The sequence below is a fragment of the Mizuhopecten yessoensis genome, unplaced genomic scaffold (assembly GCF_002113885.1).
Source record: "Mizuhopecten yessoensis strain PY_sf001 unplaced genomic scaffold, ASM211388v2 scaffold6683, whole genome shotgun sequence".
NCBI lineage: Eukaryota > Metazoa > Mollusca > Bivalvia > Pectinida > Pectinidae > Mizuhopecten > Mizuhopecten yessoensis.
The window spans coordinates 1,177,154-1,200,197 of record NW_018406672.1 but is presented as its reverse complement, the minus strand read 5'-3'; the positions used below and the strand labels follow the sequence as shown (position 1 = coordinate 1,200,197).

The 23,044-nt window shown below is 35.9% G+C and overlaps 1 protein-coding gene across 1 annotated transcript in view; it reads left to right on the top strand.

Moving 5' to 3' along the window:
- LOC110452432 (glutamate receptor 4-like) overlaps positions 1-23,044 on the top strand; it is a 95,555-nt gene that overhangs the window by 13,810 nt on the left and 58,701 nt on the right. Inside the window, exon 2 of the mRNA XM_021500960.1 lies at positions 11,253-11,396. Coding sequence (XP_021356635.1) covers positions 11,253-11,396 — 144 coding nt within the window. The remainder of the gene's footprint in view (positions 1-11,252; positions 11,397-23,044) is intronic.

Here is a 23,044-nt window from a genome sequence, read left to right as displayed (position 1 = left end):
GGTTACACACACATATTTGGAGCTGTTCGTATCATTACGACTTACAAAGAGTTACATTTAAAGACTTGCATTACTGGAAAATTAGTGAAATGTTGGAAGGTGGCAGAATTTCGATACATGGGTTTTTGTCTGCACTAACATTAGTCTGCAAACTACCAGCAATAGGTCTGCCGCCTTGAATATCGAATCCCCTCGATATCCCACCTTCAACCACAGGGGATAAATTCGTAACAAATGTCTTAAATATACCAGATACTATGCTGATATGGGTCACAGCATTATGTGTGATGTGACCCATATCAGTATAGCATATGTGTATTTCGGACATTTATAACGAATTTATCCCCTGTGGTTGAACCAACTGACTTGAAGCAAACCGCACTATGGTGGGGAGGGGGACGGGGGAGTCATGTTGCGACATATACACGAACTGACAAAGTAGGTTATGGATACTTACTTTTAACCCACACATGCACGTCAGACATGTATTTCAGGCAGCTCATCAGCATTGCCGCTGATAAACAAAGAAACTCTTCGTCTGACCGGTTCTCCTTTGCACTTAAGTGACTAGACTTGCACAGACCTAGCTTTCGTGAAGCCGACAGTTGTTTTCTTGTTGTGTATTAAAATTGGTAGACCTCGGAGTCATACATAAAACTTGTCTGTGATGAGGTCAAAGCTGGTAAAATTCATTCTAAACTCTTGTTGATTATTTTATATCGGATATAACCTCTTGTGTTTGGTAGTGCATGTATCCCGGTGAAGTTTTCTGTCCCGGTTTTTTTCCAATCAATCTGAATGTGGCAAATTTTGAAGCCCGCGATTTTCAAACCGCAAATATATTTATTGCGAAACCTGATTCGTCAAAAACGTCGATAACTTTAATTCTTAAACCCGTTTTAAGGAAGAAACTCTTCAAACCATAACGAATACGTTTGCAAAGTTCACGTAAATAAGATACGATTTGAAACATATTTTTTATTCCCACAGAGATGTTTAAAACGACGATTGTTTAGCTTCTGATCTATAAATAACCAATCAGAGCGTCGCAAATTTTAAAGTCCATTTTGCACGATGTAAAGAAAAAAAGATCGCATAGTATTTTAGTTTCGTTTTGTGTTTCTATATATAGCTTTTTGTTTGAATTATATATATACCACGCGTACGATACAAAAAGCGCTCGTTGCGCTCGCTATTAAAGTTCATTTAGGATTGGTGATATTTTCTAACTGAAAATAAGTACCTTTAGATACATCTTTTATACATGTAAATTGAAATACTATTATTTCTATTCGTATCTTCCGAAAAACTTGAAATTTTAAAATCTAACTTAAAGATATCGTTTATGTAATGAAGTATGTTACATCTGGGTCAAGATCTACTGTATACACCTTCGTTTGATCCTGAATTAATAAATAATCACGTGATGTTCCGAACTCCTGAAACAAACAAATATTCATCTCTCAAACTAGGTGTTTGGCATTGTTTTGTTTTTTACCCACTATGTAAACTGCTCGAAGATGCACCGTGCACGTTCACATTACTCAAAAAGTCTTTCTTTTTCACATTAACTTTGATATTAAGTACTGTCATTATATAGATTATATTTACGTTACTACTGTAGCCTCGGATAGGTTGCCTTGAACGCAAGCTATTGTAGCTAAAGCCATTATTGCTTTGAACGCCAAGACTCGAACCCTTTCCTTTCAGCACGTTGCACGGTGGGGTTTACAATATGTACTATACACACTGTTAGATAATCGCCGGGCATATCGGCCGTCGGCTAGTATTATTGCACTGTCTATTTTGATGTGTACCTCGTGACTGGGAGGGAAGTCTTTGTTGCTCGCTCAGAGCCTCTCGACAGGTCTGGTTCGCTGAAGTTGTTTTGCTGCTCTTGTAATGATACTAGACTATAATCTCTAGAAATGAATTTAGTAAGAATGGTTTCATTTCCCAGGTTCTCCCCCGTGCTGATGAAACTCATAATTTACCAGTAAATAAATAGAGATAGTATTTGGAATTCTGAACGTTACAGTAAACACTGAATTAATCATGGGGTATTATGTTTACAAATGCGTGTGTTATGTAAACAAGCGGAAGACCACCGTCAGTCAATTCATTATCGAGAGTGAATCAAGCAGGTTTGGATTCTGCTGATAAACCAACCTGCTCTATGTTGAAGAAATCCGTAACTATTTAGTTATGTTTCTATTTCATCCAGTGAAAGAATGAAACCCTCCTCAACCATAGAAGACTATGTACATTCGATCAGAGATTACAATAATGATAAACGTTTGAAATACGACATGGCCACGCTAAACATACACAGCATCCTCAAAAACATCATGACACAGAAAATGGACAACTGTGCTGTACAACTTATTTGTTAAAGAACATTCTCCGCCTACTTGCATGCATATGTCACTGGGTCAAACAATGGAGACTGGCGTGGTATGTCATTATAGAAGAGTACAGATACCCAGTCTTATTAAGGTTGGCCCAGAAATATCAAACAGAGAGGGTTATTAGCATGTCGTGTTGTTTATAAAGTTAAGCCTTCGGACAGCTTATATTTCACTACTGTAATTAAAAATTAAATTAAAAAAATACATAACCGAAACTTTTCGAACAATTTTGTTATGGAGAACTAGAGGACTATTGATTGTTGTTGTTATTCAAAAAACATCGATATTACGAGAGGAACGAAAACAAAGAAAGCAGGAACCAGATATTGTAAGTAATGCTCATCGACTGGTCCTATCATTATTATGGCACGTTTTACGCTTTTGACATTAAATGGTCCTTATATTCATCATGCGTTCATGTGAGTGGTTTAATCACGTATTTAGGTATATACATGTAACATGATTTAAACCCGTATTCCGATCTACAAATTTACCGTGTGGTACTGTTTATGTTGTTCGGACCCAAACATATATCTTAATATTCAAGTCGAGTTGCTTTAAGAGATAATTTTCCATTACTACCGCAAAACGTTTTTGCCGATGTCTGGGACGAGGAGTTGGTAAGGAGAGGAAAGCGAGATAAATGATAAGAGATTCGTTGTTACAAATCTCCAGAGGACCTATTGGCAAAATGTACCGGGTGATGCCATATTCTTATTTAATAGTCATTCTAACAGACCCAAACGTATGGGTTGCAATGATTGATTCCCCGCACACAATCACACAATAATAGTCCTAACGTTTTACATTGATTTGATTGTGAACCCATGATGCGTATCCCGTGAGCTCCTAAACGCAGTCAATGTGATACCAATCGGCTATTTTGTTTCGGGCAAACTTGTCAAATTGATATTATGTGCATGGTTCATTTGGCTGCACATGAAAGTGTGTATTATTGTCTATGAAAAAATGACGTCAGTGTTGATATTGTATCCTAACAACTGTCAAACAGAATGTATTATATTCACGAAATGCCAAATGCAGATATTAATCTGACAATAACAGTTAGTTAGTCTGCACAAAAAAAATGTATAACTACATACTTTTGTGATTGTGAATGGCATTTCTAATTAACGAATATTGGGAGTTGGACTCCTGTGAAACGAAATAATAACTTGTACAGTGAATTAAGGCACGCTTTTCAAACGAACAAAACATACACTGATGCAAAAAAAGGAATTGTAACTCGCTTTCGGAATATTTATATCCTGGACCAGCTGTTAAGACTTGTTCAGCCTAAAATGTTGAAATTTGTAACTGATATTGCATTTATAGAGAATCAAAGTGACCATCAAGAAACAGAAAGCTCAAAACATTTGTGAATATTCAGATATCTCTCATTCGGATTTTGATTTCTATGTTTATTTATTCATTTATTTAGATGCTTTTTATCATTCATTTATTAATTAGATTATTTTTTATCATTTATTTTTTTATTAGATGATTTTTTTTTCATTTGTTTATTTATTAGATAATTTTTTAAATGTATTTATTTATTGTTAAACCTCTCTTTAAGTTATTCTGGCTTTTGAAACAAAAGGTCTTAGACGTCTTTTTCTGCATAATCGGAGTCTTTTAAAATAAACAAGATGACACTGTATATTACACAATGGTAACCTTGATACAAAACCAGGTACATCTAAAAATGGGTGATTTATACACGTTATACCTAGTATGGTAACTCACGTTTCACTACTGATAATATTAAGGTCAACCACAATCTAAGACTACACGATTTTATTTTTATTATGGTACGTACAGTTTTCTATAGTTAAATATCGGGTTTTTATGACGACCTCAGCGTACTCATCTTTCCGCTAGAGTACACTGTAGTTATAGTCAAATTCGCAAACAGAATGCATCTGCCAGGTATATTCTTATACTTGTTTGTGAGGTGATAATTATAGCTATACTTCGGTTGTGGTTGTGAGTTCTGTCAACTAATCAAGAGAAACCAAAATCCGAAAAATGAGTACTATCTTAAATGGTGGAGTACCTTGCTACACTGCGCAAATCATTATATTTGCGTGGAATGGAACTCCAAAGTGGGCTTAAACGGCCTCTTCCATGGACATCGTTCATAAAACCTCAACTGATATTTAGACATTAAACCTCAAATAAAAAGGTAGTTTTCGCAATTGATGTTTTTGAAGGAGAAAACAAACCTCAGTATATCGTATTGTTCAATTTCATTTTGATTTCCCGTTTCCTTCTTGAGTTCCTTCAGCTACAACCTGCAAGCTAGAAATGGTATGTTTGCTGAAATAACTACAACTTAGCGTATGAAAAGCAGTAGAAGACAACATATTTTAAAGAGATATTTTATTAAAATATGGATGTACTTTGTTCACAACAATAAAAAAAATCAATCCGCATAAGAGAGACGCAATGACGTGATATTCACATTTGGTTTGGAAATCGTAGTTTCCTGCGGTTAATCTGGTGCCTGGGGTAGGGTTTCGGAAAGTCCTTTTTCTTGAATTGTTTGAAATGATGCAATAAACCATTGTTTATAAGGAAACCTGTGTAATAAAGGGAACCGATATAAAAGTCCACCAGCGTCCTTTATAGAAGAAATGTTTCGAGTACATATCTATAATTGGTCAATTTCAACAAATCGAGAGCTGTTTGCGTGGGCGGTTTACCTTAGAGAATGAGCTTAATCAGCTGATGTAGCTACACCCACTCGTCATGTATGTTTGTTTGTATTGTTTGATCGCATTATGATTTTGTTTATGTCCAATACTTCATCTCTTGCTTCATCTACAAATTCAAATCTGAAAAAGAATCCCTATTTGGTAAATTCTGTTCAGAAATAATATTCTGTTTGCCATTTCTCTTGTATTAATTACCACTCGACATCCTCCATATGATTTTAATTATTTGTTTCAGGTTATCAAATGTTTTTTTAATGTGTTAGATCTTTGGTAAGAAAGATTTTTAGGCCTTCTGTTATCAACATTGTTGAAGCCATACAGTGCAACAGCATGACTAATAGGACAGTAATATAATTTAGACAAATAATAAATGAGTGAAAATGTGCTTAGGTTATCTTCTACATGTTGGAGTTGCTACAGTCACCAAAGTCCAGATATAAAGACAAATTGTATATATAAGCTCAATGTTTCTGTAGGGTTTTCGAACTTCCCTTAAAAAGGCAAACTTGTACTGCATAACTTTTCAGTATTTATTTATTCACTTTTTGATATTGATGGCGTGAAGGGAAAATTAGAACCACCATGTTTGTCATTACTAGGCAACATTCACAGTTGGTGGCGCTTTCGTCTTAAGCACCTGTTTAACATTCACAGCGCGTGCGGTTTTGTTACCCCCTTTGATGACAATATTAAAAACTATAACCGAGCTAAACACAAATCGAGGAAGGTTTTGATTCTGCTGATAAACCTGCTGTTCGTGAAGGAAATCCATAACTATTTATTTATGTTCTATTTTATCCGGTAAAAGGATTATACAATCTACAACCATTTAAGATTATACTTTGTACACTGTCTTACATGTATATGCATTCGCTCAGAGATTGCATTATTGATACACGTTTGATATACGACATGGCCACGCTAAGTATACACGGCATCCTCAAAAACATCAAACGTTTTCAAAGTTAAGCGTCAACGATGAGGACAAAATGACCAAATTATACCGTAAAACGTTTCCTTTGTTTGGCTTTCGGTATCGACAAACCATTTGTTAAATAGCTGTTTCCCTACTTCGTAATCAAAATTTTCATTACAGTGCGAGCATATTCCATTGAAGCATTGTGTGCATTAAAACTGTTCATACAGTTATCAAGTTTTTAGCAAGATACCTGAAACACAGGCATTGGTATGTGTTGGCTTCAGTTTCCCAAACATAGCCATGATCAATACACAAGCCTCTTTAAATAATAATATACACAAAGCACTGATGTCACCTTGCTTCATAGATACATACATGTTTTTTGTCATCGATCTCAACAACCGTCGAAATATATCTTAATCGATACACAGTGCTGAGTGTTATCACACCCGACCTTTCGAACACGTTCGTATATACAATTGTACATGTAACTTTTACAGGCTCAGATTTCATGAGACGAGCTTCGTGGCGATGCAGGCGAACACAAAAATTGTATTTCGCGACAATATTGTCGGGCGATGACTATTACTGTTTACTGTACCGCAGCACCGTGTTAAGTGAAATGTATTGTAAATGAACCATAGACGTCATTTACAGACTAGTCTGATCCTGCTGTTTGTTTTTCTCTTTTTGCAACGAAGGCGAGAAAACCGTTTCGCGACTGTCTGTGTATCTATCATTGTAGGAAAACGCCGTTTAAAGGGAAATAGATTGTAAAGAAATAATACCAGTCCTATACTGAGTATTCCAATTGTTTTCTCCTTTTTTTGTTTTATTATGTTTCGGTTTCTTTACTTTTTATGTGAAATTGATGCATTTCTTATAATATATGTATCCTCTTAAAGAAGACTGGAGCTCCTTAGAGTATTCATACAGTACTAAAGATACATTGTTGCAAATTGTTCGGTTCAATGACGTACTAATGTAAAGTGCGTCCGAGTGTTATGTGCAACGGTTTACACGTCGACAGTATTTCGTTTCGTTTAATTATGTTTTCATTGATGTGACATTGAAGATAAACATCTAACCATACCAAACATAAATACAGTTTGTTTTCTTCAAATACCGCTCGAAACATGGCATGGTTCCATAAGACTTTCACTTTTGTCGCCGTTTTCATGATTGGGGTAACGGTCGACTGTCATGGTTATGATTACGACGGTGTGTTTCTACAGTCAAACATCATAGCAAGAGACGTATAACGCAATATCCTTCACCTCTTCAGTAGCTACAGCTGTACTTATAATAACAATATATAAACATTAACATCTACTAGATTCCTGATTAGTGTTTATTATTACATTTTGTGACGTCTCGCGACGTTTGGACATTGAAAAGCTATACTTTTTACAAAGGAACATAAACACCTGTTCTATAAATCGCTCCAGTTCACCCCATTATCCGACACCACACAAATGAATGTGATTGTGTTGAATTTTAACTACTTATTACACGCGAACAATGTACATTCAAATTATAAAACTGACATTGAGTCGTAAATTTATCGTGATGGGCATTACTGCGTCACCATTGCAAAAGATGAACGGCACTTAAAGTCAATTTTTCAGTATGTATTTTGTGTGCATCAAATTTATTTCCTTAAAATTGTCGACAATCGGTTGAACTGGTTTGATTTACCGAGAAAGTGTTAATGCATGTCTTCTTTGATGTTGAAAACGTCAAAAGTGATAGTTTGTATCAAGTTATTAAGGAAATGTCTTTTTTCAGGGACAAATTTTCTTTTAATGTATTCTAAACAGTTTTGAAATCCCAAAGAATCATGGAAAACTGTCCTCCAAATGGAAATCATTGGATACAATGATGGTTAGTCATTGAAAGTGTTGAAATACAACTGACATTCTAGTCATCTTTCTTGTAGATACTAAACACGTTCTTCACATTATAACTCATCACAATGCTGTGTTTACTTTACAAATTATATAAATAGAATTAGAATCACCCTGGTAAGTCCTTAGCTGATGATCCCACTCAAAACTCAACAGTCACGTATCGCGAAAAATCTGTTCTTAGCTTCGTATAATTGTAAGGGGAAAAATACCGGATTGTCAACAGAATCGATATTCAAACTAAAACAAAAACCCACTTTGGACAGAATATGAACATAGAAAAGATTGCATATTGACCTTTGAAAAATTACAAGGGTAATCATACCAAGTGTTTCTGAGGAGTAAGCGTGTTCTGTTTAATCGACGACAACCGCTATATAAAGGACTTAGGGCGTTATGGGCAAAAACAACAGTAAAGACATCATATTGGTTAATTGGGGCTATCTTGCTTGGTGCAGATTTATTCCAATGCGCATGCGTAGATGCACTACCATATAGCCAAAATATGGTGTTTTTGAACAGCTGCCATGCAGAAATAAAAGCCTCCACATGTGACAATCAAAAACTCCTTTCTACGAGTGAACATTAGTATAACAATGTTTAAGCATGTTCAATATGTATTTGTTTGTTGCATGCGGAGGCTTTCAAAAATTTAAGAGTGTTTAGTTAATTTCCTTTAAAATTGTCAAGTTTCAACCAAATAGCGCACAACAGACCATATCCCCGCGTTTTATCATGAAAATGCGGGTTTATGTCTCCCCTCGATATGCCATATCTCCTAAACCAATTGTCGAATGAATTTGACATTTCATGTTTGTGTACTTCATTACTTCAAGATTACGAATATTACAACTAATTATAAATCCCCGATGAGGCCGTAAATGAACGCCTCTAGTCCTTAAGGCCCTATCCAAATGACGTCATGAAAGCGAGAACTGGTGTTTTGACAAGAAAACAACAAAGCACTATGATAAACGTAATCAAAAGCATCGCCCTTTTTATCACCCCCGACACATGTGTTTTCGAAATCGTTCATTTCCATTTTTATAGAACGCCGGGCTATTTGTTGCACCAGATATTTTGAACGGAATCAATCGAGTTCATTTACACAATGTTTGATAAGAGCGTAAACATCCGCCAGTACAACTGTATTACATGTACATGTAACACATGCCCGACCTTAACATTGACAAAGTGACCTTTCCACGACAGTTGCAACGAATTCTTATTTGAAATGTTACTTGGATCTAATCAAAAAGATTTACCTCTAATGGGCATGCTTGAATTCCAAACCCCATTAGTCGGAACCCAACTCAATTTGGAATTCCGTTAGGTTCCTTTCATACCAACACAATATAATGCCCCTTCTCGCTACTCTATTACAGCTGTAATGATATTTTGGCTATGATATTCTACACTAGAGCAGAGACAAGACTAAATTGTATTTCGCCAATTAATGAAACGTTATCTGTAAATATTTCGGTTTTAATTTCAAATGTCTCATTGCGTACTAACAACGTTGTGCAGCAAATCCTATTTTACCATACCAGCCATCAAGTAGCTGGACGCGTAATTACTTTCATAACGTTTAGCTTTGTAATCGTTTGCCAGTTGAACGCATAGGGAAAAGATACGGATTTAAACACATTATATGTATTGGATAGTATTTTTCAAACAGCATGTGCCAAGGCCACTTACGTCACTACTAATTTGTATTTACATACGCAATTGTATAGCACAAACGATGCTGTCGGATTTAAAACGATAAAGTAGCCTTTTTGTATGGAGATTTGACCTCGGGGGACTGTTCTAAACCAGGAATGTATATCAAGGTATAAATCTCTCTCTGAAAGGAGAGTTTAACACCACACAAATGCTAATTCAATTGCAAAGTAGATGGCTATATAGACAATATATAGTTGAAAATGGAATCACTCTTTGAAAGTGATCTCATCAAATGCAAATATATTCAAAGGTATATAGGGAAAACAATGTTTAAACCGCATGTTACACATATTATTAAATAATGCATTTATATGCTATGTAATGCATATTGGTATATGCTATGTAATGATTTCCTCCCCTAATGAGTTTCACTGTGATAAACTACTATAACGAATTTCCATTTTTCACCTTAAACACGCTAAGGCGATTAAATCGACGAATTGTCGTTTTTCTGGAAAAAGTAAACAGCGAAAATAATATATGGTCGTGATCCATTAGGGCATGTTTTGTGGAAAAACACGATGGGACTATGATAGAAAAAAACATGTATAATGAGGATGAAATCGAGAGAATGATTGGATTCCTGATTGACAATATCTTGGTGGCAAGATCTTTAAACAGACTGTTGGCATAACAAATGACAATTTTTTCTATGGAGCTGAGGGACCAAAAGGCGTATTGGAACGAATATTAAACATTTATTTTATTTTTCTTTCTTCAGATATATCGTCTAGAAATGTATCGACCACGTAGGTCATTTATATATCACTTCCCAAACTGGAATCAAAGGACACCAAAGACTCTTCTACATAACCAGTTTACCTCAATCTTAACATACACAGGACTAGCAAGGACAGCTTACAACTAGACCGTGTGATACGTTATCAGTGTGATGATTTCAATTTCCCGATAGTTGTCATTTTTTTTGTAGTAATATCCCTACTCTCATCAGGAGAGGGCGTTGATGCTGCTAGTGCCATCTTCTTGTCACTATTTTTTGGCAAATAACTATATTTCAGCTTAGAAGTTTCCCACCTACGGCGTAAACATGTCATAGTAGATTCGGTATCTATGGGCTTGCTCAGAATACCATGCTTTCAGTAATAGATGATACGGACTAAAATAAAACAAATTATTTAGGAAATATAGGTTTGTGAAGACTACAGGCATGTTGGATGACCTCCATCATGATCTTAGTGGGAAATATTATATTTCCCTACACGATATGAATGTCAGACTAGTAACTCTTGTGAGTTGGTTCTCACTTCACTTATTCTCAATTTTAGGACGTGACATTTATTTGATTTGGCTAAGTTAACATGGCTGGTGTCGTCATTGAAGTAGAAATACATGTATGTTTACCCTTTTGATACACTCACTCTTTTTCTTGTTGAACTCTTTCAAATATTTCCTTGAAAATCATCAATTTGTTCTTGGTTTGCGTTAATTTATTGTTTTTGAGTTTGGCTCCTCCATTATTGGTTTTGCAACTTTGAACTGACTCTGGTTTCTGATTTTGTACTTGTGCATTGATGATGTGAAACGTTTTTATTCCTATTTTACCCTCCTTTTGCAGGTGTGGTACCGGCACGTGGAGTAATGCCACCCTGGCTAGAGATAGTAAATACCTCTCTTCAACACCAAAACATGTCCGTCCCTATAGCTCTGCTGGACCTTACCATCTCGGATCACAGATCACAGTATGACAAAATGCTCAAAGGTAAGTAAGCATTCCTGACACATTAGGGAGGTCTAATCCTCATTTCTTCTGAAGAAACATTCTCTTTAAATTCTAGCTAGTTTGTTCATGTATAAGATGAAGGTCAATCAACAAATATACATCACACGGTATATATGCAACAAGATATGATCAGTGTTCATGCAAAAACATGTTGGTGTGACCTGCCGTATACTTATGGAAGAAACGAAATAGAGAGGAGACATGGTAATTTTACAGTACTGCAGTAGTTCCAAAAGATAATTAATGTTAGTCTATTCAATGTTAATTTAAACATGGTTTTATCGCTGGCTTTAAAAAGTTCTTTATTACTTTGCTTGCTGTGGATCTTTATTAGAGAGCTATGTTGAAATGCTTTAGTATCATTTAAGAATTACGTCTGTACTAGCAAGATAAAATATCACTAGACATCTTGTAAAAACCCGTCAAGACCTTTTTAGAATAGATTAATCACTATTTATATTATTAATTGACTTGAAATGCCGAATAAAATTGTATTATCAATCGAACAAAAATATCGATAAATGCACACAACACATACCTCTGCACAGAATAATAAAAATCATTATTAAGTCTTTGTGTCTTCATAAGGTTCTTATTGTAATAGTAAATACTATGTGTGTACAGTATATTTATATCAATTATGTCATTCTTTCCTAAATACCCATCTGCTATATGCACAGGCCCTTTGGGCCTTTCGTTCAATTTAAACATAATGTTCTATCAGTATTTGATATATCTTCTGCATCATATGGGCGTTCTTGGGTGGCATGTACACGTGGTTGAGGTGCTCTGTTTTAGTGGGCGTCCTCGAGCGACGGTTACAGAGATCCCGCTATGCCACTGACGCCCTGGCAATTATAAATTACTGAAAATAGTTTTCCATAATTTTTGTTAACGCGGAAGATATTGAAACGTAACATCGCCAGGCGCTTGTTTGAGGTTGTAAATACGTCAGGACGCTAATATTGAATTAAAAGGTTAATTACCTTAAGTCACAGATAATGCAAACTAATAGTTCATACCTTAGCTGATAGCAATAAACAAGACAAGCTAATAGACAAGTATTTGATATTCATGAAGGCTCATTTGCAATGGAAAGTAATATTTAAAACTTATTAAACATCAAATATAACAACAGTTGGATACATTTTGTCCAGACACTTTGGTTTATTAAATGTATGTTTGTATTCATCACTTAAAATACCAAGCAAGTACTGTATTATTCAGATTATGAAGTAACTTAAGAGTGTGATGCCAATTTTGATTTTTAATGCGATTATAAGGCTAAACACTTACGTTATGTGTAAAGTAGCATATATCCTTATTACTAGTAGCCAATATCGAAAGCATAATGGTATATATCTGTGCACAAAGTTTACTTTGTGAGACTTTCTGCATTGACATACTACTTTTTAAATTGGCCTTTCCTTGTATTTCATGTAATTAATTCGAATAATAGGTTACTATCTTTTATCATTGGAGCGTGCATATTATTGTGCATGTATAAGTTACAGCTTCTAATGAGAAAACTAGACAGAATAGTTTCGAACATAGAGAAAGCATTTATTATTCATCTGTGTAAAATATGGAAAGATAACTCTGCAATGTGGTAGAAACAGAAAATCTAAATATTGTTATACATTGTGAAATAATCACATGCATGTATTTTTGCAGAACGATTGTCAGTTAAATAATATTTACTCGCTGTTAAGGAACAATCAGACGAATTCTGCAAATTCACAGCTGTCTGAATGTTTTTAGTATATACAAATAGAATTTGTACTTTTCATCTCTATATCGAAACACTTTTTGTTTTCATCATGGCCAAATGATAACCGACTACCTCCATAACTAAACTTGTATCCATTATATACGGCACATTTTGGTACTGTTAACCGCCCGTTAATCAAAGGTGTTTGGAAAGCGCTTTGGTAGCCATTGTTTGTTTGAGAAAAGAGAACGTTTTGTTTATAACTGAAAATAGCGATTTGTGTTTTTAAAACAGTAACGGTATTCTTACTTATGCAGACGGATAAATATTTTGTTTTATATTTCCTTAATTTTCCGAAAATAATCTTTATGCTGGTAAGTCCTTTAAATGTTGCACAGGTGTAAAGCAATATACAAACCTGCACTTATTCACCTTTACATAGTTTTGTATTCTGTTTGTATGGAAGTAAATATTTGAAATCGATATATACAAATGTAATGAGATCGTAGAGATGTGATTACTTGACGGAGTCAAGCAGTGCTACCGATACGGAAACTGATTTAAGTAGATAAATACTAAACACTTAGAATACTGGGAAATGAAGCACCTTTTCAAATATTTAGTAAGTCGATGCCGATATTAAATAAATAATCAGACAAACGGAGACAAACCTGTTCCACTCTACTACAAGTCCACACTCCTGGAGCTTTCTTTTGCGTTTCATATATAGTAAGAGAAAGAATCGTGTGTTGTTCGCGTTTTAATTTTAAACGATATATTACCCGGGAAGACATTTTTAGGTTGAAAAAAACTTTTTTATTTTTGAGCATTTTGATAATGAACAGTTTCACGACTCAAACGACGTGGGTTTTTTAATATCGTGAATGACTGAAAAAAACAATTGAAAACGTAGCATATTTTAAATAGATTTCAATTGAATTTTATGACTTTGAAATACAAATAACGTAGTTAATGATACGCACAGGTTTACCTAGATTGTTTTTCTCATGGATTTAAAGTCATGTTACTCAAATTAAGAACCAAATGATAATGAAAGGACGTCACTAATAATAACAAGGCTCGTATAGTAAATGAACTGCACCCTGATATAACAGCCAATATCAAATAAATAATGTCTTGAACTTTCAAAATGTTTAATAAATAAGGCAATCGTGCGATGAAATACGAAACCAGGCAAAATTATTGTCTACGGGTTGTTTATATCCTTTTCCAAAACGTTAACACTTCCGTAGACTAATTGTTATCATAGACCAAAGTCCTCTGTCTAATTTAAAATGTTTCCGATTGATTTTAAAATCTCAATTTCAAAGTTGTGTATATTGTGCAGGTTGGTGTCTAGTGACGATGTCTTGCGCTAGCTAATAGTGTTATTTTTAATCAAATCTGATTCGATTTAGTCTCTTGGGATTGAAAACAATTTATTCACTTACATACAACCCCTCGAAAAAACACGATTCTGTCAAAACGCATTAAAAAGTCTAAATTCTAAATCTAGCCCTGCATTGTCTTTTATAATCAGGTTCACAAATCACAACTGACCTAGTTTTAAAACCACCTCAGATCTAGTAAACATCAGCAGCATCAACTATTAAATATCAGGTTATAAAAAACAGAAAAAGCAATTGTCAACAGCTATAAACAGGTTACATTACGTGTTGAGGGATAAAGCACGGCCTCCGTTTCTGATACATTAAAACAGTTAACACTTCCCTTCTCGATTTTATGTCTCGTTACAAACTCCCAAGAGAATTTAACCTTTTCCGAAAACGCTGAACATTTTCTGTTTTCACGAAATAAACGTTGCTGATGGTTTCAACGAATTCACTATCCCTTACTGTTAGCATCCTGTGTGACCGAAAAACGTGATAGGCAATTTCGAAAGACCTTTCCTTTTAGAAATGGGATACAGTCCTTGGGGAATCCAGCCTGCTTTGTGGTGTTCTGTTTGGATGCGATTTCGTTGTTCCATTTTTTTCTGGATATTTTTACCTTTTTTTTTACTGCTCTGTGTCTCTGGCGTTTAATTTATAGCCGTATTTTCTTGACTGTTTCGTCTTTTATAGCTGACACTGTGCTATTTATACCACACTCATCCACCTCTTACGTCGATGTATTGAGAGAGGATTTTTAACTACAACATAACATTTCCCTGCACTGTTGCAAACCTGTGTTTTCAGAGGAGAAACAATCACTTTTAAGCCGTAAATATACGTTCAAAGCTTTTTTGTTCACCTAAAGTGTTAAAAATTAGCTAGACAGTATTGCCCATGTGTCTATAATATAAAGATATCTCGTGGCGTTCACTCTGATATTGGTGCTTAGCGCTTCCATGTTGTTTTGTCATTTGCTCAGATGTCTTTTGGTTTTGTCGCCACTGCAATTGCCTTGTTTGTTTCTAGACGTATTGCTAGCAGATTATACATGTAAAACGAAAGCTCCAGTATTCTCTTTCTAAGTTTACTGATAGCTGGTGTCCTTTTATCAACACAGTTTAACGAGTTTTTTATTTGCCGTTTCATTATTTTCCTATCGCTCTAATCTTTATGTCTGCGATGGTTTAAAGCATAAGCTTGGCGTTTGCTTTGTAATCTAGGTGTGATCTTTTGGCAGCCAATGGGATAAAGCGTCGTTTACAAAGTGTCCGTGGACAGAAAACATGGCGACTCTTCATGATAAATATTTCACATAGAATATATCGTGTCTTTGTATTGCACATTTTGGGGAGAACACACGGTGTCTTTGTTGTAGATATTTCAGAAAGAGTACGTGGTTCGTAGTAAATGTTTCAGAGAAAGCACAGCGTGTCTCCCTAGTAAATATTTCCGAGAAAAAATATATTATCTTCGTTGTTTCTAGACAACATTTATTACATTTTGCCAATTAGATATCGAATTTGATCAACGTGATAAAACCGATATCTTTCAAACTATGAGATACATCAAAGTGTTTTTTGTTACAATGTGAAAATACCATGTTAGGCATTGACAAATCAGAACGACTTTTCCAATCAATTCATTAATCCATAGATTTTTCTGTTCAGATACAGCTGAAGCGATTGTATAATAATTGCTTGTTTGGGTACATTTTCTTTTACATACACTAAGGCATTAATTTATTTACACAGTGGATACCATAAGCAGCTTTTAACAAATAATTACAAAAAGCGGTAGAACTGTGTTCAGAAGTTCAATCAAAATACTGCGCAGGTTTTTTTTTACCAATTGTGATGTCCTTCGAGTATGGAACAAAATATTACGCTATTATATTCCCAGCTGTATTGATGCAATTAATTCTTTCCTGTGCTGCCATGTTGACCAATCAGCATTCAGCTACAGTTTCCAGTTTCAGTTACATACATACAGTATGAGTGTGACGTCATATCTTTGTTTTTGCACAACATGTGCCATGACCTGAGAGCTAGACAGTATTTCCTAGCACAATAAAATATTTGGATATCCCTTTCCGCTAGCCAAGAAATATCGCCATTTATGTATTAACGCAAATCCCCATTTCTGCAGGGGATTGACACACTAGTTGCCTCTTACAACATGTAATGTTAACTATGTCCTGAGATACTGTTGTTGGATTAAGAATTTGAAAGACAAGTAAATTTATGCTTTTTCGAACATCTTTGTTCTGAATCTTAGTTGTTGTCATTTGTATTTTGAGCCGGGTATTTGTAGATCGGAAGTTTTCCGCCAGAGGCAGCGAAACACATGCCAAATATCAATAAAGACTTTGTGTATTGATGCAAAATGATTATTTCCAGGATACAATTTTGTATCATAAACAAAATATATGGGTCTCAAGCTTCATTAGATGAATCAAACAGTAATTTCCTTTGAGATACATTCCATGCCCTTGATCTATGCTATTTAGTTTTTCCATGTCCACCGTTATGTACCCTACAGGTTGAAAGACTGCTTATAACATGATGCCAGTGTTTAAAGCCAGTGATCCCTGTATGGTGTCGAATTACAAACCCATATCATAATTAGATTGCGATGGGGAAACATACTTGGAAGGGTTGGATTTTGCCACAACGCTCCAATATTTACCAATTAATAGAATTATGTCACTCTCTCGTTCAGTGACTCGAAAAACATTGAACACACATTTCTCATTTTCTGTGTTTCCTTCAGGGCTTTTGGCAGTCATTGGTATACAAATATGCTGCACAATCTCTTCAATTATGGAACGATATGTTCTCTCCTCCGATTGGCTACATAGTATCACTCGAATAGGAGGCACCCTGCTTTATCAAATATTCTCGATCGTCCTTTTAGAAAGTTGTTGATGCTGGTTTTTGCTATGGTTTTGCCCTTGTTCCTCTTCTTTCTTAGTTAACATAAATGACCTTTCATCAGACGTAATAGTTCCTACTAGGTCATTTGTTGATAACGCATTGTAAGGAAACATATCACGTGATCACCGTCAAATTTAATTTAAATCTAATTCCGACCTTAAAATGTTTTGGAAAAGTGTCAAAAACGTAGTTAATTGCCTTTTAATCCGAACAAGACTGAAGCGATGATCAAATCAAATGTTAAGTCGCCCCTTTACAACCCAGAGCTTTCCATCAGTAACAATACCAAAATACTGGTAACCTTCCATCACACACGTCCTTGGTTATACTCAGTGTTTTTTCATAATCAATATTTTGCATATGTCGTTTAGAAACCGGGAACATTTCCCTGAATTACCACTTGATCAGAGCAAACCTTGTAAAAATATCAGGATGTGAGAGTTTGCATCCCTGTGCTTATTTTTTTTTCAATCGCTCTCATATAATGATATTTTTCATATATTCGCTTCCATGTAAGGAAAAGGCACGAATGACTCGGAAAACGTTCAACTTGTATAATCAATCCTTGTCTATAAAATATATTAAACATATTGAGGTTATATACTGAACAAAAAAAAGAAAAGCACAATCAAATTATGCAACCAATAGCCAATGACATTTTGGGAAATTTGTACAACATTTTATATCAATATGAAGAGACAAGTCTACTCTTTACAATACTGTAGAAGAAAAGTCTGTGTGACGTCACTCGTGTCATCAGTAGTTACTCAAAGTGGGATACCCGCGAAAAACAAAATGACACTTCAGTACCTGGTGTGGGCACCTTTTGCACGAATCCCTGCACGGATTCTCCTATGTATTGAATTCATGAGAACATTTATTCGCCTTAAGGGAATGTTGTTCCATTCTTGTGTTAATGCTGCGGTCAACTGGGCCTTGTTCGTTGGGGGTTTTGACGTTTTCTAATACGCCTGTCCAGCTCATCCTACAGATGCTCAATGGGAGACATGTCGGGGCTATATGGGGGCAATTCCAGAGGCTGAACTTTGTTTGCCGTGAGAAAATCACGACAGACTCTGGCAACATGCGGTCGAGCATTGTCTTGCTGGAAAATTAGGTTATGACGTCTGAGAAGTAGAAGGACATGCGGTTGGAGGATCTGGTCTCTGTATCGAACGGCATTGAGGTTTTGATCCAGGACCACTAAGAGGGGTTTTGCTCCATGGGAGATGCCTCCCCAAACCATTACAAAAGCCCCATCGAATCTACGAATCTATCGCGTTCAACCACGCATGCGTCGGCGAAACGCTCACCGCGTCTGCGATATACCCCTTTTCTTCCGTCTGAGTGATACAGACAGAATCTAGACTCGTCGGTGAACATTACATGCTTCCATCGACGCATCCCAAACCTATTCGGGCCAGGTCTGCGCATCCAGTCAAGACGCACTTGCCGCCTCCGTGGTGTCAGTGGTTGCCCGACATAAGGTCGGCGCGCAATGATTATCTCGGCACGCAAGCGGTTCCTGGCAGTTTGAGGAATAATGGGTCAGCCATGAGAACCTAAGGTATGCAACGCAGTCTCTACAGCAGTCTTGAATTTGTTGCGCAAGTGCGACAATCGAATCGCCCTGTCTTGTCGTGCGGTCGTTACACGCGGACGAACGCTCATGGGACGATCGGAAACTAACCCCAGTATAACGGAAACGTGTACAGAGACGGTTAATTGTACACGGACCAACACCAAACTGCCGTGCGACAGCAGTTTGGCTATGACCATCCATCAACATCGCAATTGCTCTTTCCCTCTGAATTTGCGTTAAGAGTGGCATACCAGTCAATGGCGAAATCAAAATGCCAACGTGGAAAATCAATGTGGCTGAACTTAGAGTATCCGTTAGGATTATTTGTTTGAAAAACTCCGCCTTGGCTTGATCACGCCGCGTGATTTGGACTAAATAAGCTCACAAAGTCACACAATGATATCGTCACGCTTGGCTGATTTTAGGGTAGATTGTTGAGAAGAGAAATCGTTCTTGATGTAAAACCTGACCAAATATTCCATTATTTCCTTACAGCTAAGGTGTACGGCATAATAATGAAACTCAATTTGATCTATGAATGACCGAGGATTTTAAAATAAAACATTCAGATATTACAATGAACAATATCATATATTTCTAAATTAGAAAAATAATGATTTGATATAACTTTAAGTTGAGAGAGAGAAGTGATACAAATTGCAAATTGATTCATTATACAATTGTATATGAGTAGAACACTCTTCAACACGGTCATTTTTTAGGATATTTATATAGTTAAACGTTTAGCCGTTCACGCCTTGTAGATGCTTTGTTTGGTTTGGATTGTGCTTTACGTTAAATTTGGTGGTATAAGAGGATGGTATTGTTTCGGATATGTACTCAAGATTCTAGTGACGACAGTGTCAATAGCAAACGTGCATGGGTAATTACATATTTATACCATATACAATGTAGTATAGTGTTATCCCGCTGGATTGTCAAGGACAAATGGCACTATAAAGTCAAACAAAAGAGACACAACCCCAAAAAAGGCAAATAAAAAGAATAGAAATGAAAAAAAAGAAAAATATTGAAAATGTGGACAGCAAATCATCTTTTGTTTTTTTCCGATGTCCCGAACTATTATTGTGAAAGGAAAGAAGAAACCCCCTATTCTGAAGGGTCCTGTATCATTCGCATTTAACAATAGCCATTCTTTCAATACTTCGCACCTACAACAATTCATTTGTATTGGCCATTTTTAAAACTATGACTGTAACATTTCGGTAATTGGATATGATTGTCGGCCCATTCCGAACGAAGGCATCAAACAAAACAATGAGTCTATTTTACTGCCGAAATTTTACCACTTAACGGAAAGTTTTAACTAAAAATAAATCTCGTATGCTTATTTCTGATATTCTTAACGATTATTTTGTGGGCGGGATAGTATAAGGACATTCTATAAATAACTTATTTATGAAGGTAGATGTTTTTAGGTTAAGCTCACTCGTGTGCCTTGTGATTTTAACGTCACTAACCGAGTTCTCGACATGAGGACGTGACGTTACTTAGATTTTACCTAGATTTACGTGTCGGGTGGCGTCGATGAGGCAGAAGGCGCTTACCCTTCCGGAACGCCTAGTCTTATTTTCCTTGTACTTTTTTCAAAGTTCTCTATGTGTTTCTTTCCGATGTTCATAATACCCAAGTTTTATCGATTTTTAGTTCGAATTGTGGTATTGTTTACACTTCGGTATTGATTTGTCATGTATCAAATACACGAGAGAGATATATTTTGGATGTCCTGCTCATATTGTCGATCGCACTTTCAAAGTTCACGTGTAAATTGTATGTTATACATAGACACTAACTCAAAGGCAATGTATATATATATCTAATGTTAATATTTAATAGCTTTATGATTTTACATTAACTTGTTTGACCTCAAGAGTAATTATTATATGAAAGCCTTATATTTTGTTGAGGTTCTTTCTGGAACGGTAGGATGCAACTATGCATGCCGTGAAAGATAACATAAAAGATGTTATAAAATCAGTTTACAAGCTATCAATAAGTCCGTATATATTACATCGAGTACAGTTTTAACTAATTTTCATCATGTCACCCTGTCTTCCCAGACAATCAACCCATACTAATTATTACAAAGACTACTACTTCAACGGGTCATAAAATGCATATTCAATATGTCTTCCGTTTCAATGATTAATCACTCCGCGTGTGACCCTTTGGGAATGCACAGCTGCAAAGCAAAATCTTCGGTGCATACCATACGTGGTTAATGATACAAAAAATGACCCGTCTATATGCATAATTATGGTCCCTCAGGATTGTCTGGACGACGGTTGACGACCCTTTAACGGTTACCGGAAATGACGTCTAGGATTCATGTCAGGGCTATCATTAACTGGGTCTACAGCATATTGGCCATACATGTCCCATACCAGTCGTGAAAGACGTGATCATGTTTTTGCTGGATATTTGTTTATGAGAATATACTTAATTAAAAATGTACAACAGTGTAAGTTACATTCGCTCAACTAGAACATAATGCCGACATTCTTCTATGCTAAGCCTGGAATTTCAGCATATTTTGAGGCCCATATGATTTAAAATGACGTGCTCTTTTGCATGTCATTCTCGTAGTAAATATTTCTTTGGGTATCAAAGGGGTTTTGAACCTTGTTAGATTCAGTAAGGACGAAGTACATGCTGGATTCAAGATTGACTTAATATGATACCGTGCATAGGATTTGATGATACATGTATTAAATGTCAGAAAGCAATCATGTATGGTGTAGTAAAACCTCATACCAAAGATAAGACTTGTATACCAGTGATTAACCGAGTTCTGGGCTCTAAAGTATGAAGGTCAATTTTGTCTACATCATACTTAAATGATTTGATTACATACTTGCGTGACATTTTGACAATTCAGCGTTATAACAAATCATTCATACCGTGCTTCCCGTACTGACGTCACATGATTGTTGTTGTTATAGTGCGTGTCGGCTTCCCGAACGCGGGGCTTGATGGCTTTTCCTTGCACAAAGCAAAACGTCTACAAATATCTCAGTCTGACAAACCTTGGCCCCTTTCGCGTATCCGGTTCAACCAGTTGAAACGGTTGAACCTGTAAAGAAAACGACATGAACAGATCTGAACCGAGGCTGAACTCAGGAATATACGGCACGTGTCGATTGAGGGGTCCAGCCGTACCTGACCGAAGCGAAAATGCTGACTGTTGCTAGTTTGCGTTATTTCTTTGTAAAACAATGTCAAGCCACATGAAGTTTTTACGATACGTTATGTAATTCAGTGGACGCGTGAGAGAAGGATATACTATTCTTGACACATTGTTATTTATTCTCCGAAACTGTACATGTTTAGCTCTACGTATAGAACGGTCCAAGTGCGTTCGTTTATCGTGAAGTATTTTTGCCACCTGTACCGTTTCAACCGGGATACGCGAATGAAGCCCTTATCATATATATGAACCAGTCACTTACAAGTATATTAAATTGTGAGCTGTCTGTCTACACTACTTTCAAACCAATAACTGCAAAAGTTTTTAGTTTGTTTGTATTCAACGATGATTACAATTGGAACAACAGAAACCTCAAATAAAGTCACAGAGTATACATTAGATTCAACAAAGAAAACTTTCGGCGCCGTACTTTAAAACGTCTTGAAAAGTCGGAAAACTGTGGCATTTCAAATCCTAATCTACAATCTGAAGGTAAGATACACACATGTGACTTCGTCTATAAAATGTGTCAATTGATACAGTTCGCAAAAAAAAAATTACACTGCACCATAGAGCCATTTGTTCCATCTAGGACTCCTCAGTGATGCTAGGGGCCACAAAAATGGAATTCTAAATTGTTCTAAACAACTGTTGGAAAGAGAAAGGGAGTTAAGAAATATCGAACAGCTAGGATGGTAATAGGATTGCCTGTTCTCAAAAAGAAATATTTTGTTTACTTTGAAATTTGCGGTTCTTTCTTTATTTTACATTAACTGTTCTCGATTATTTAAAAACATAG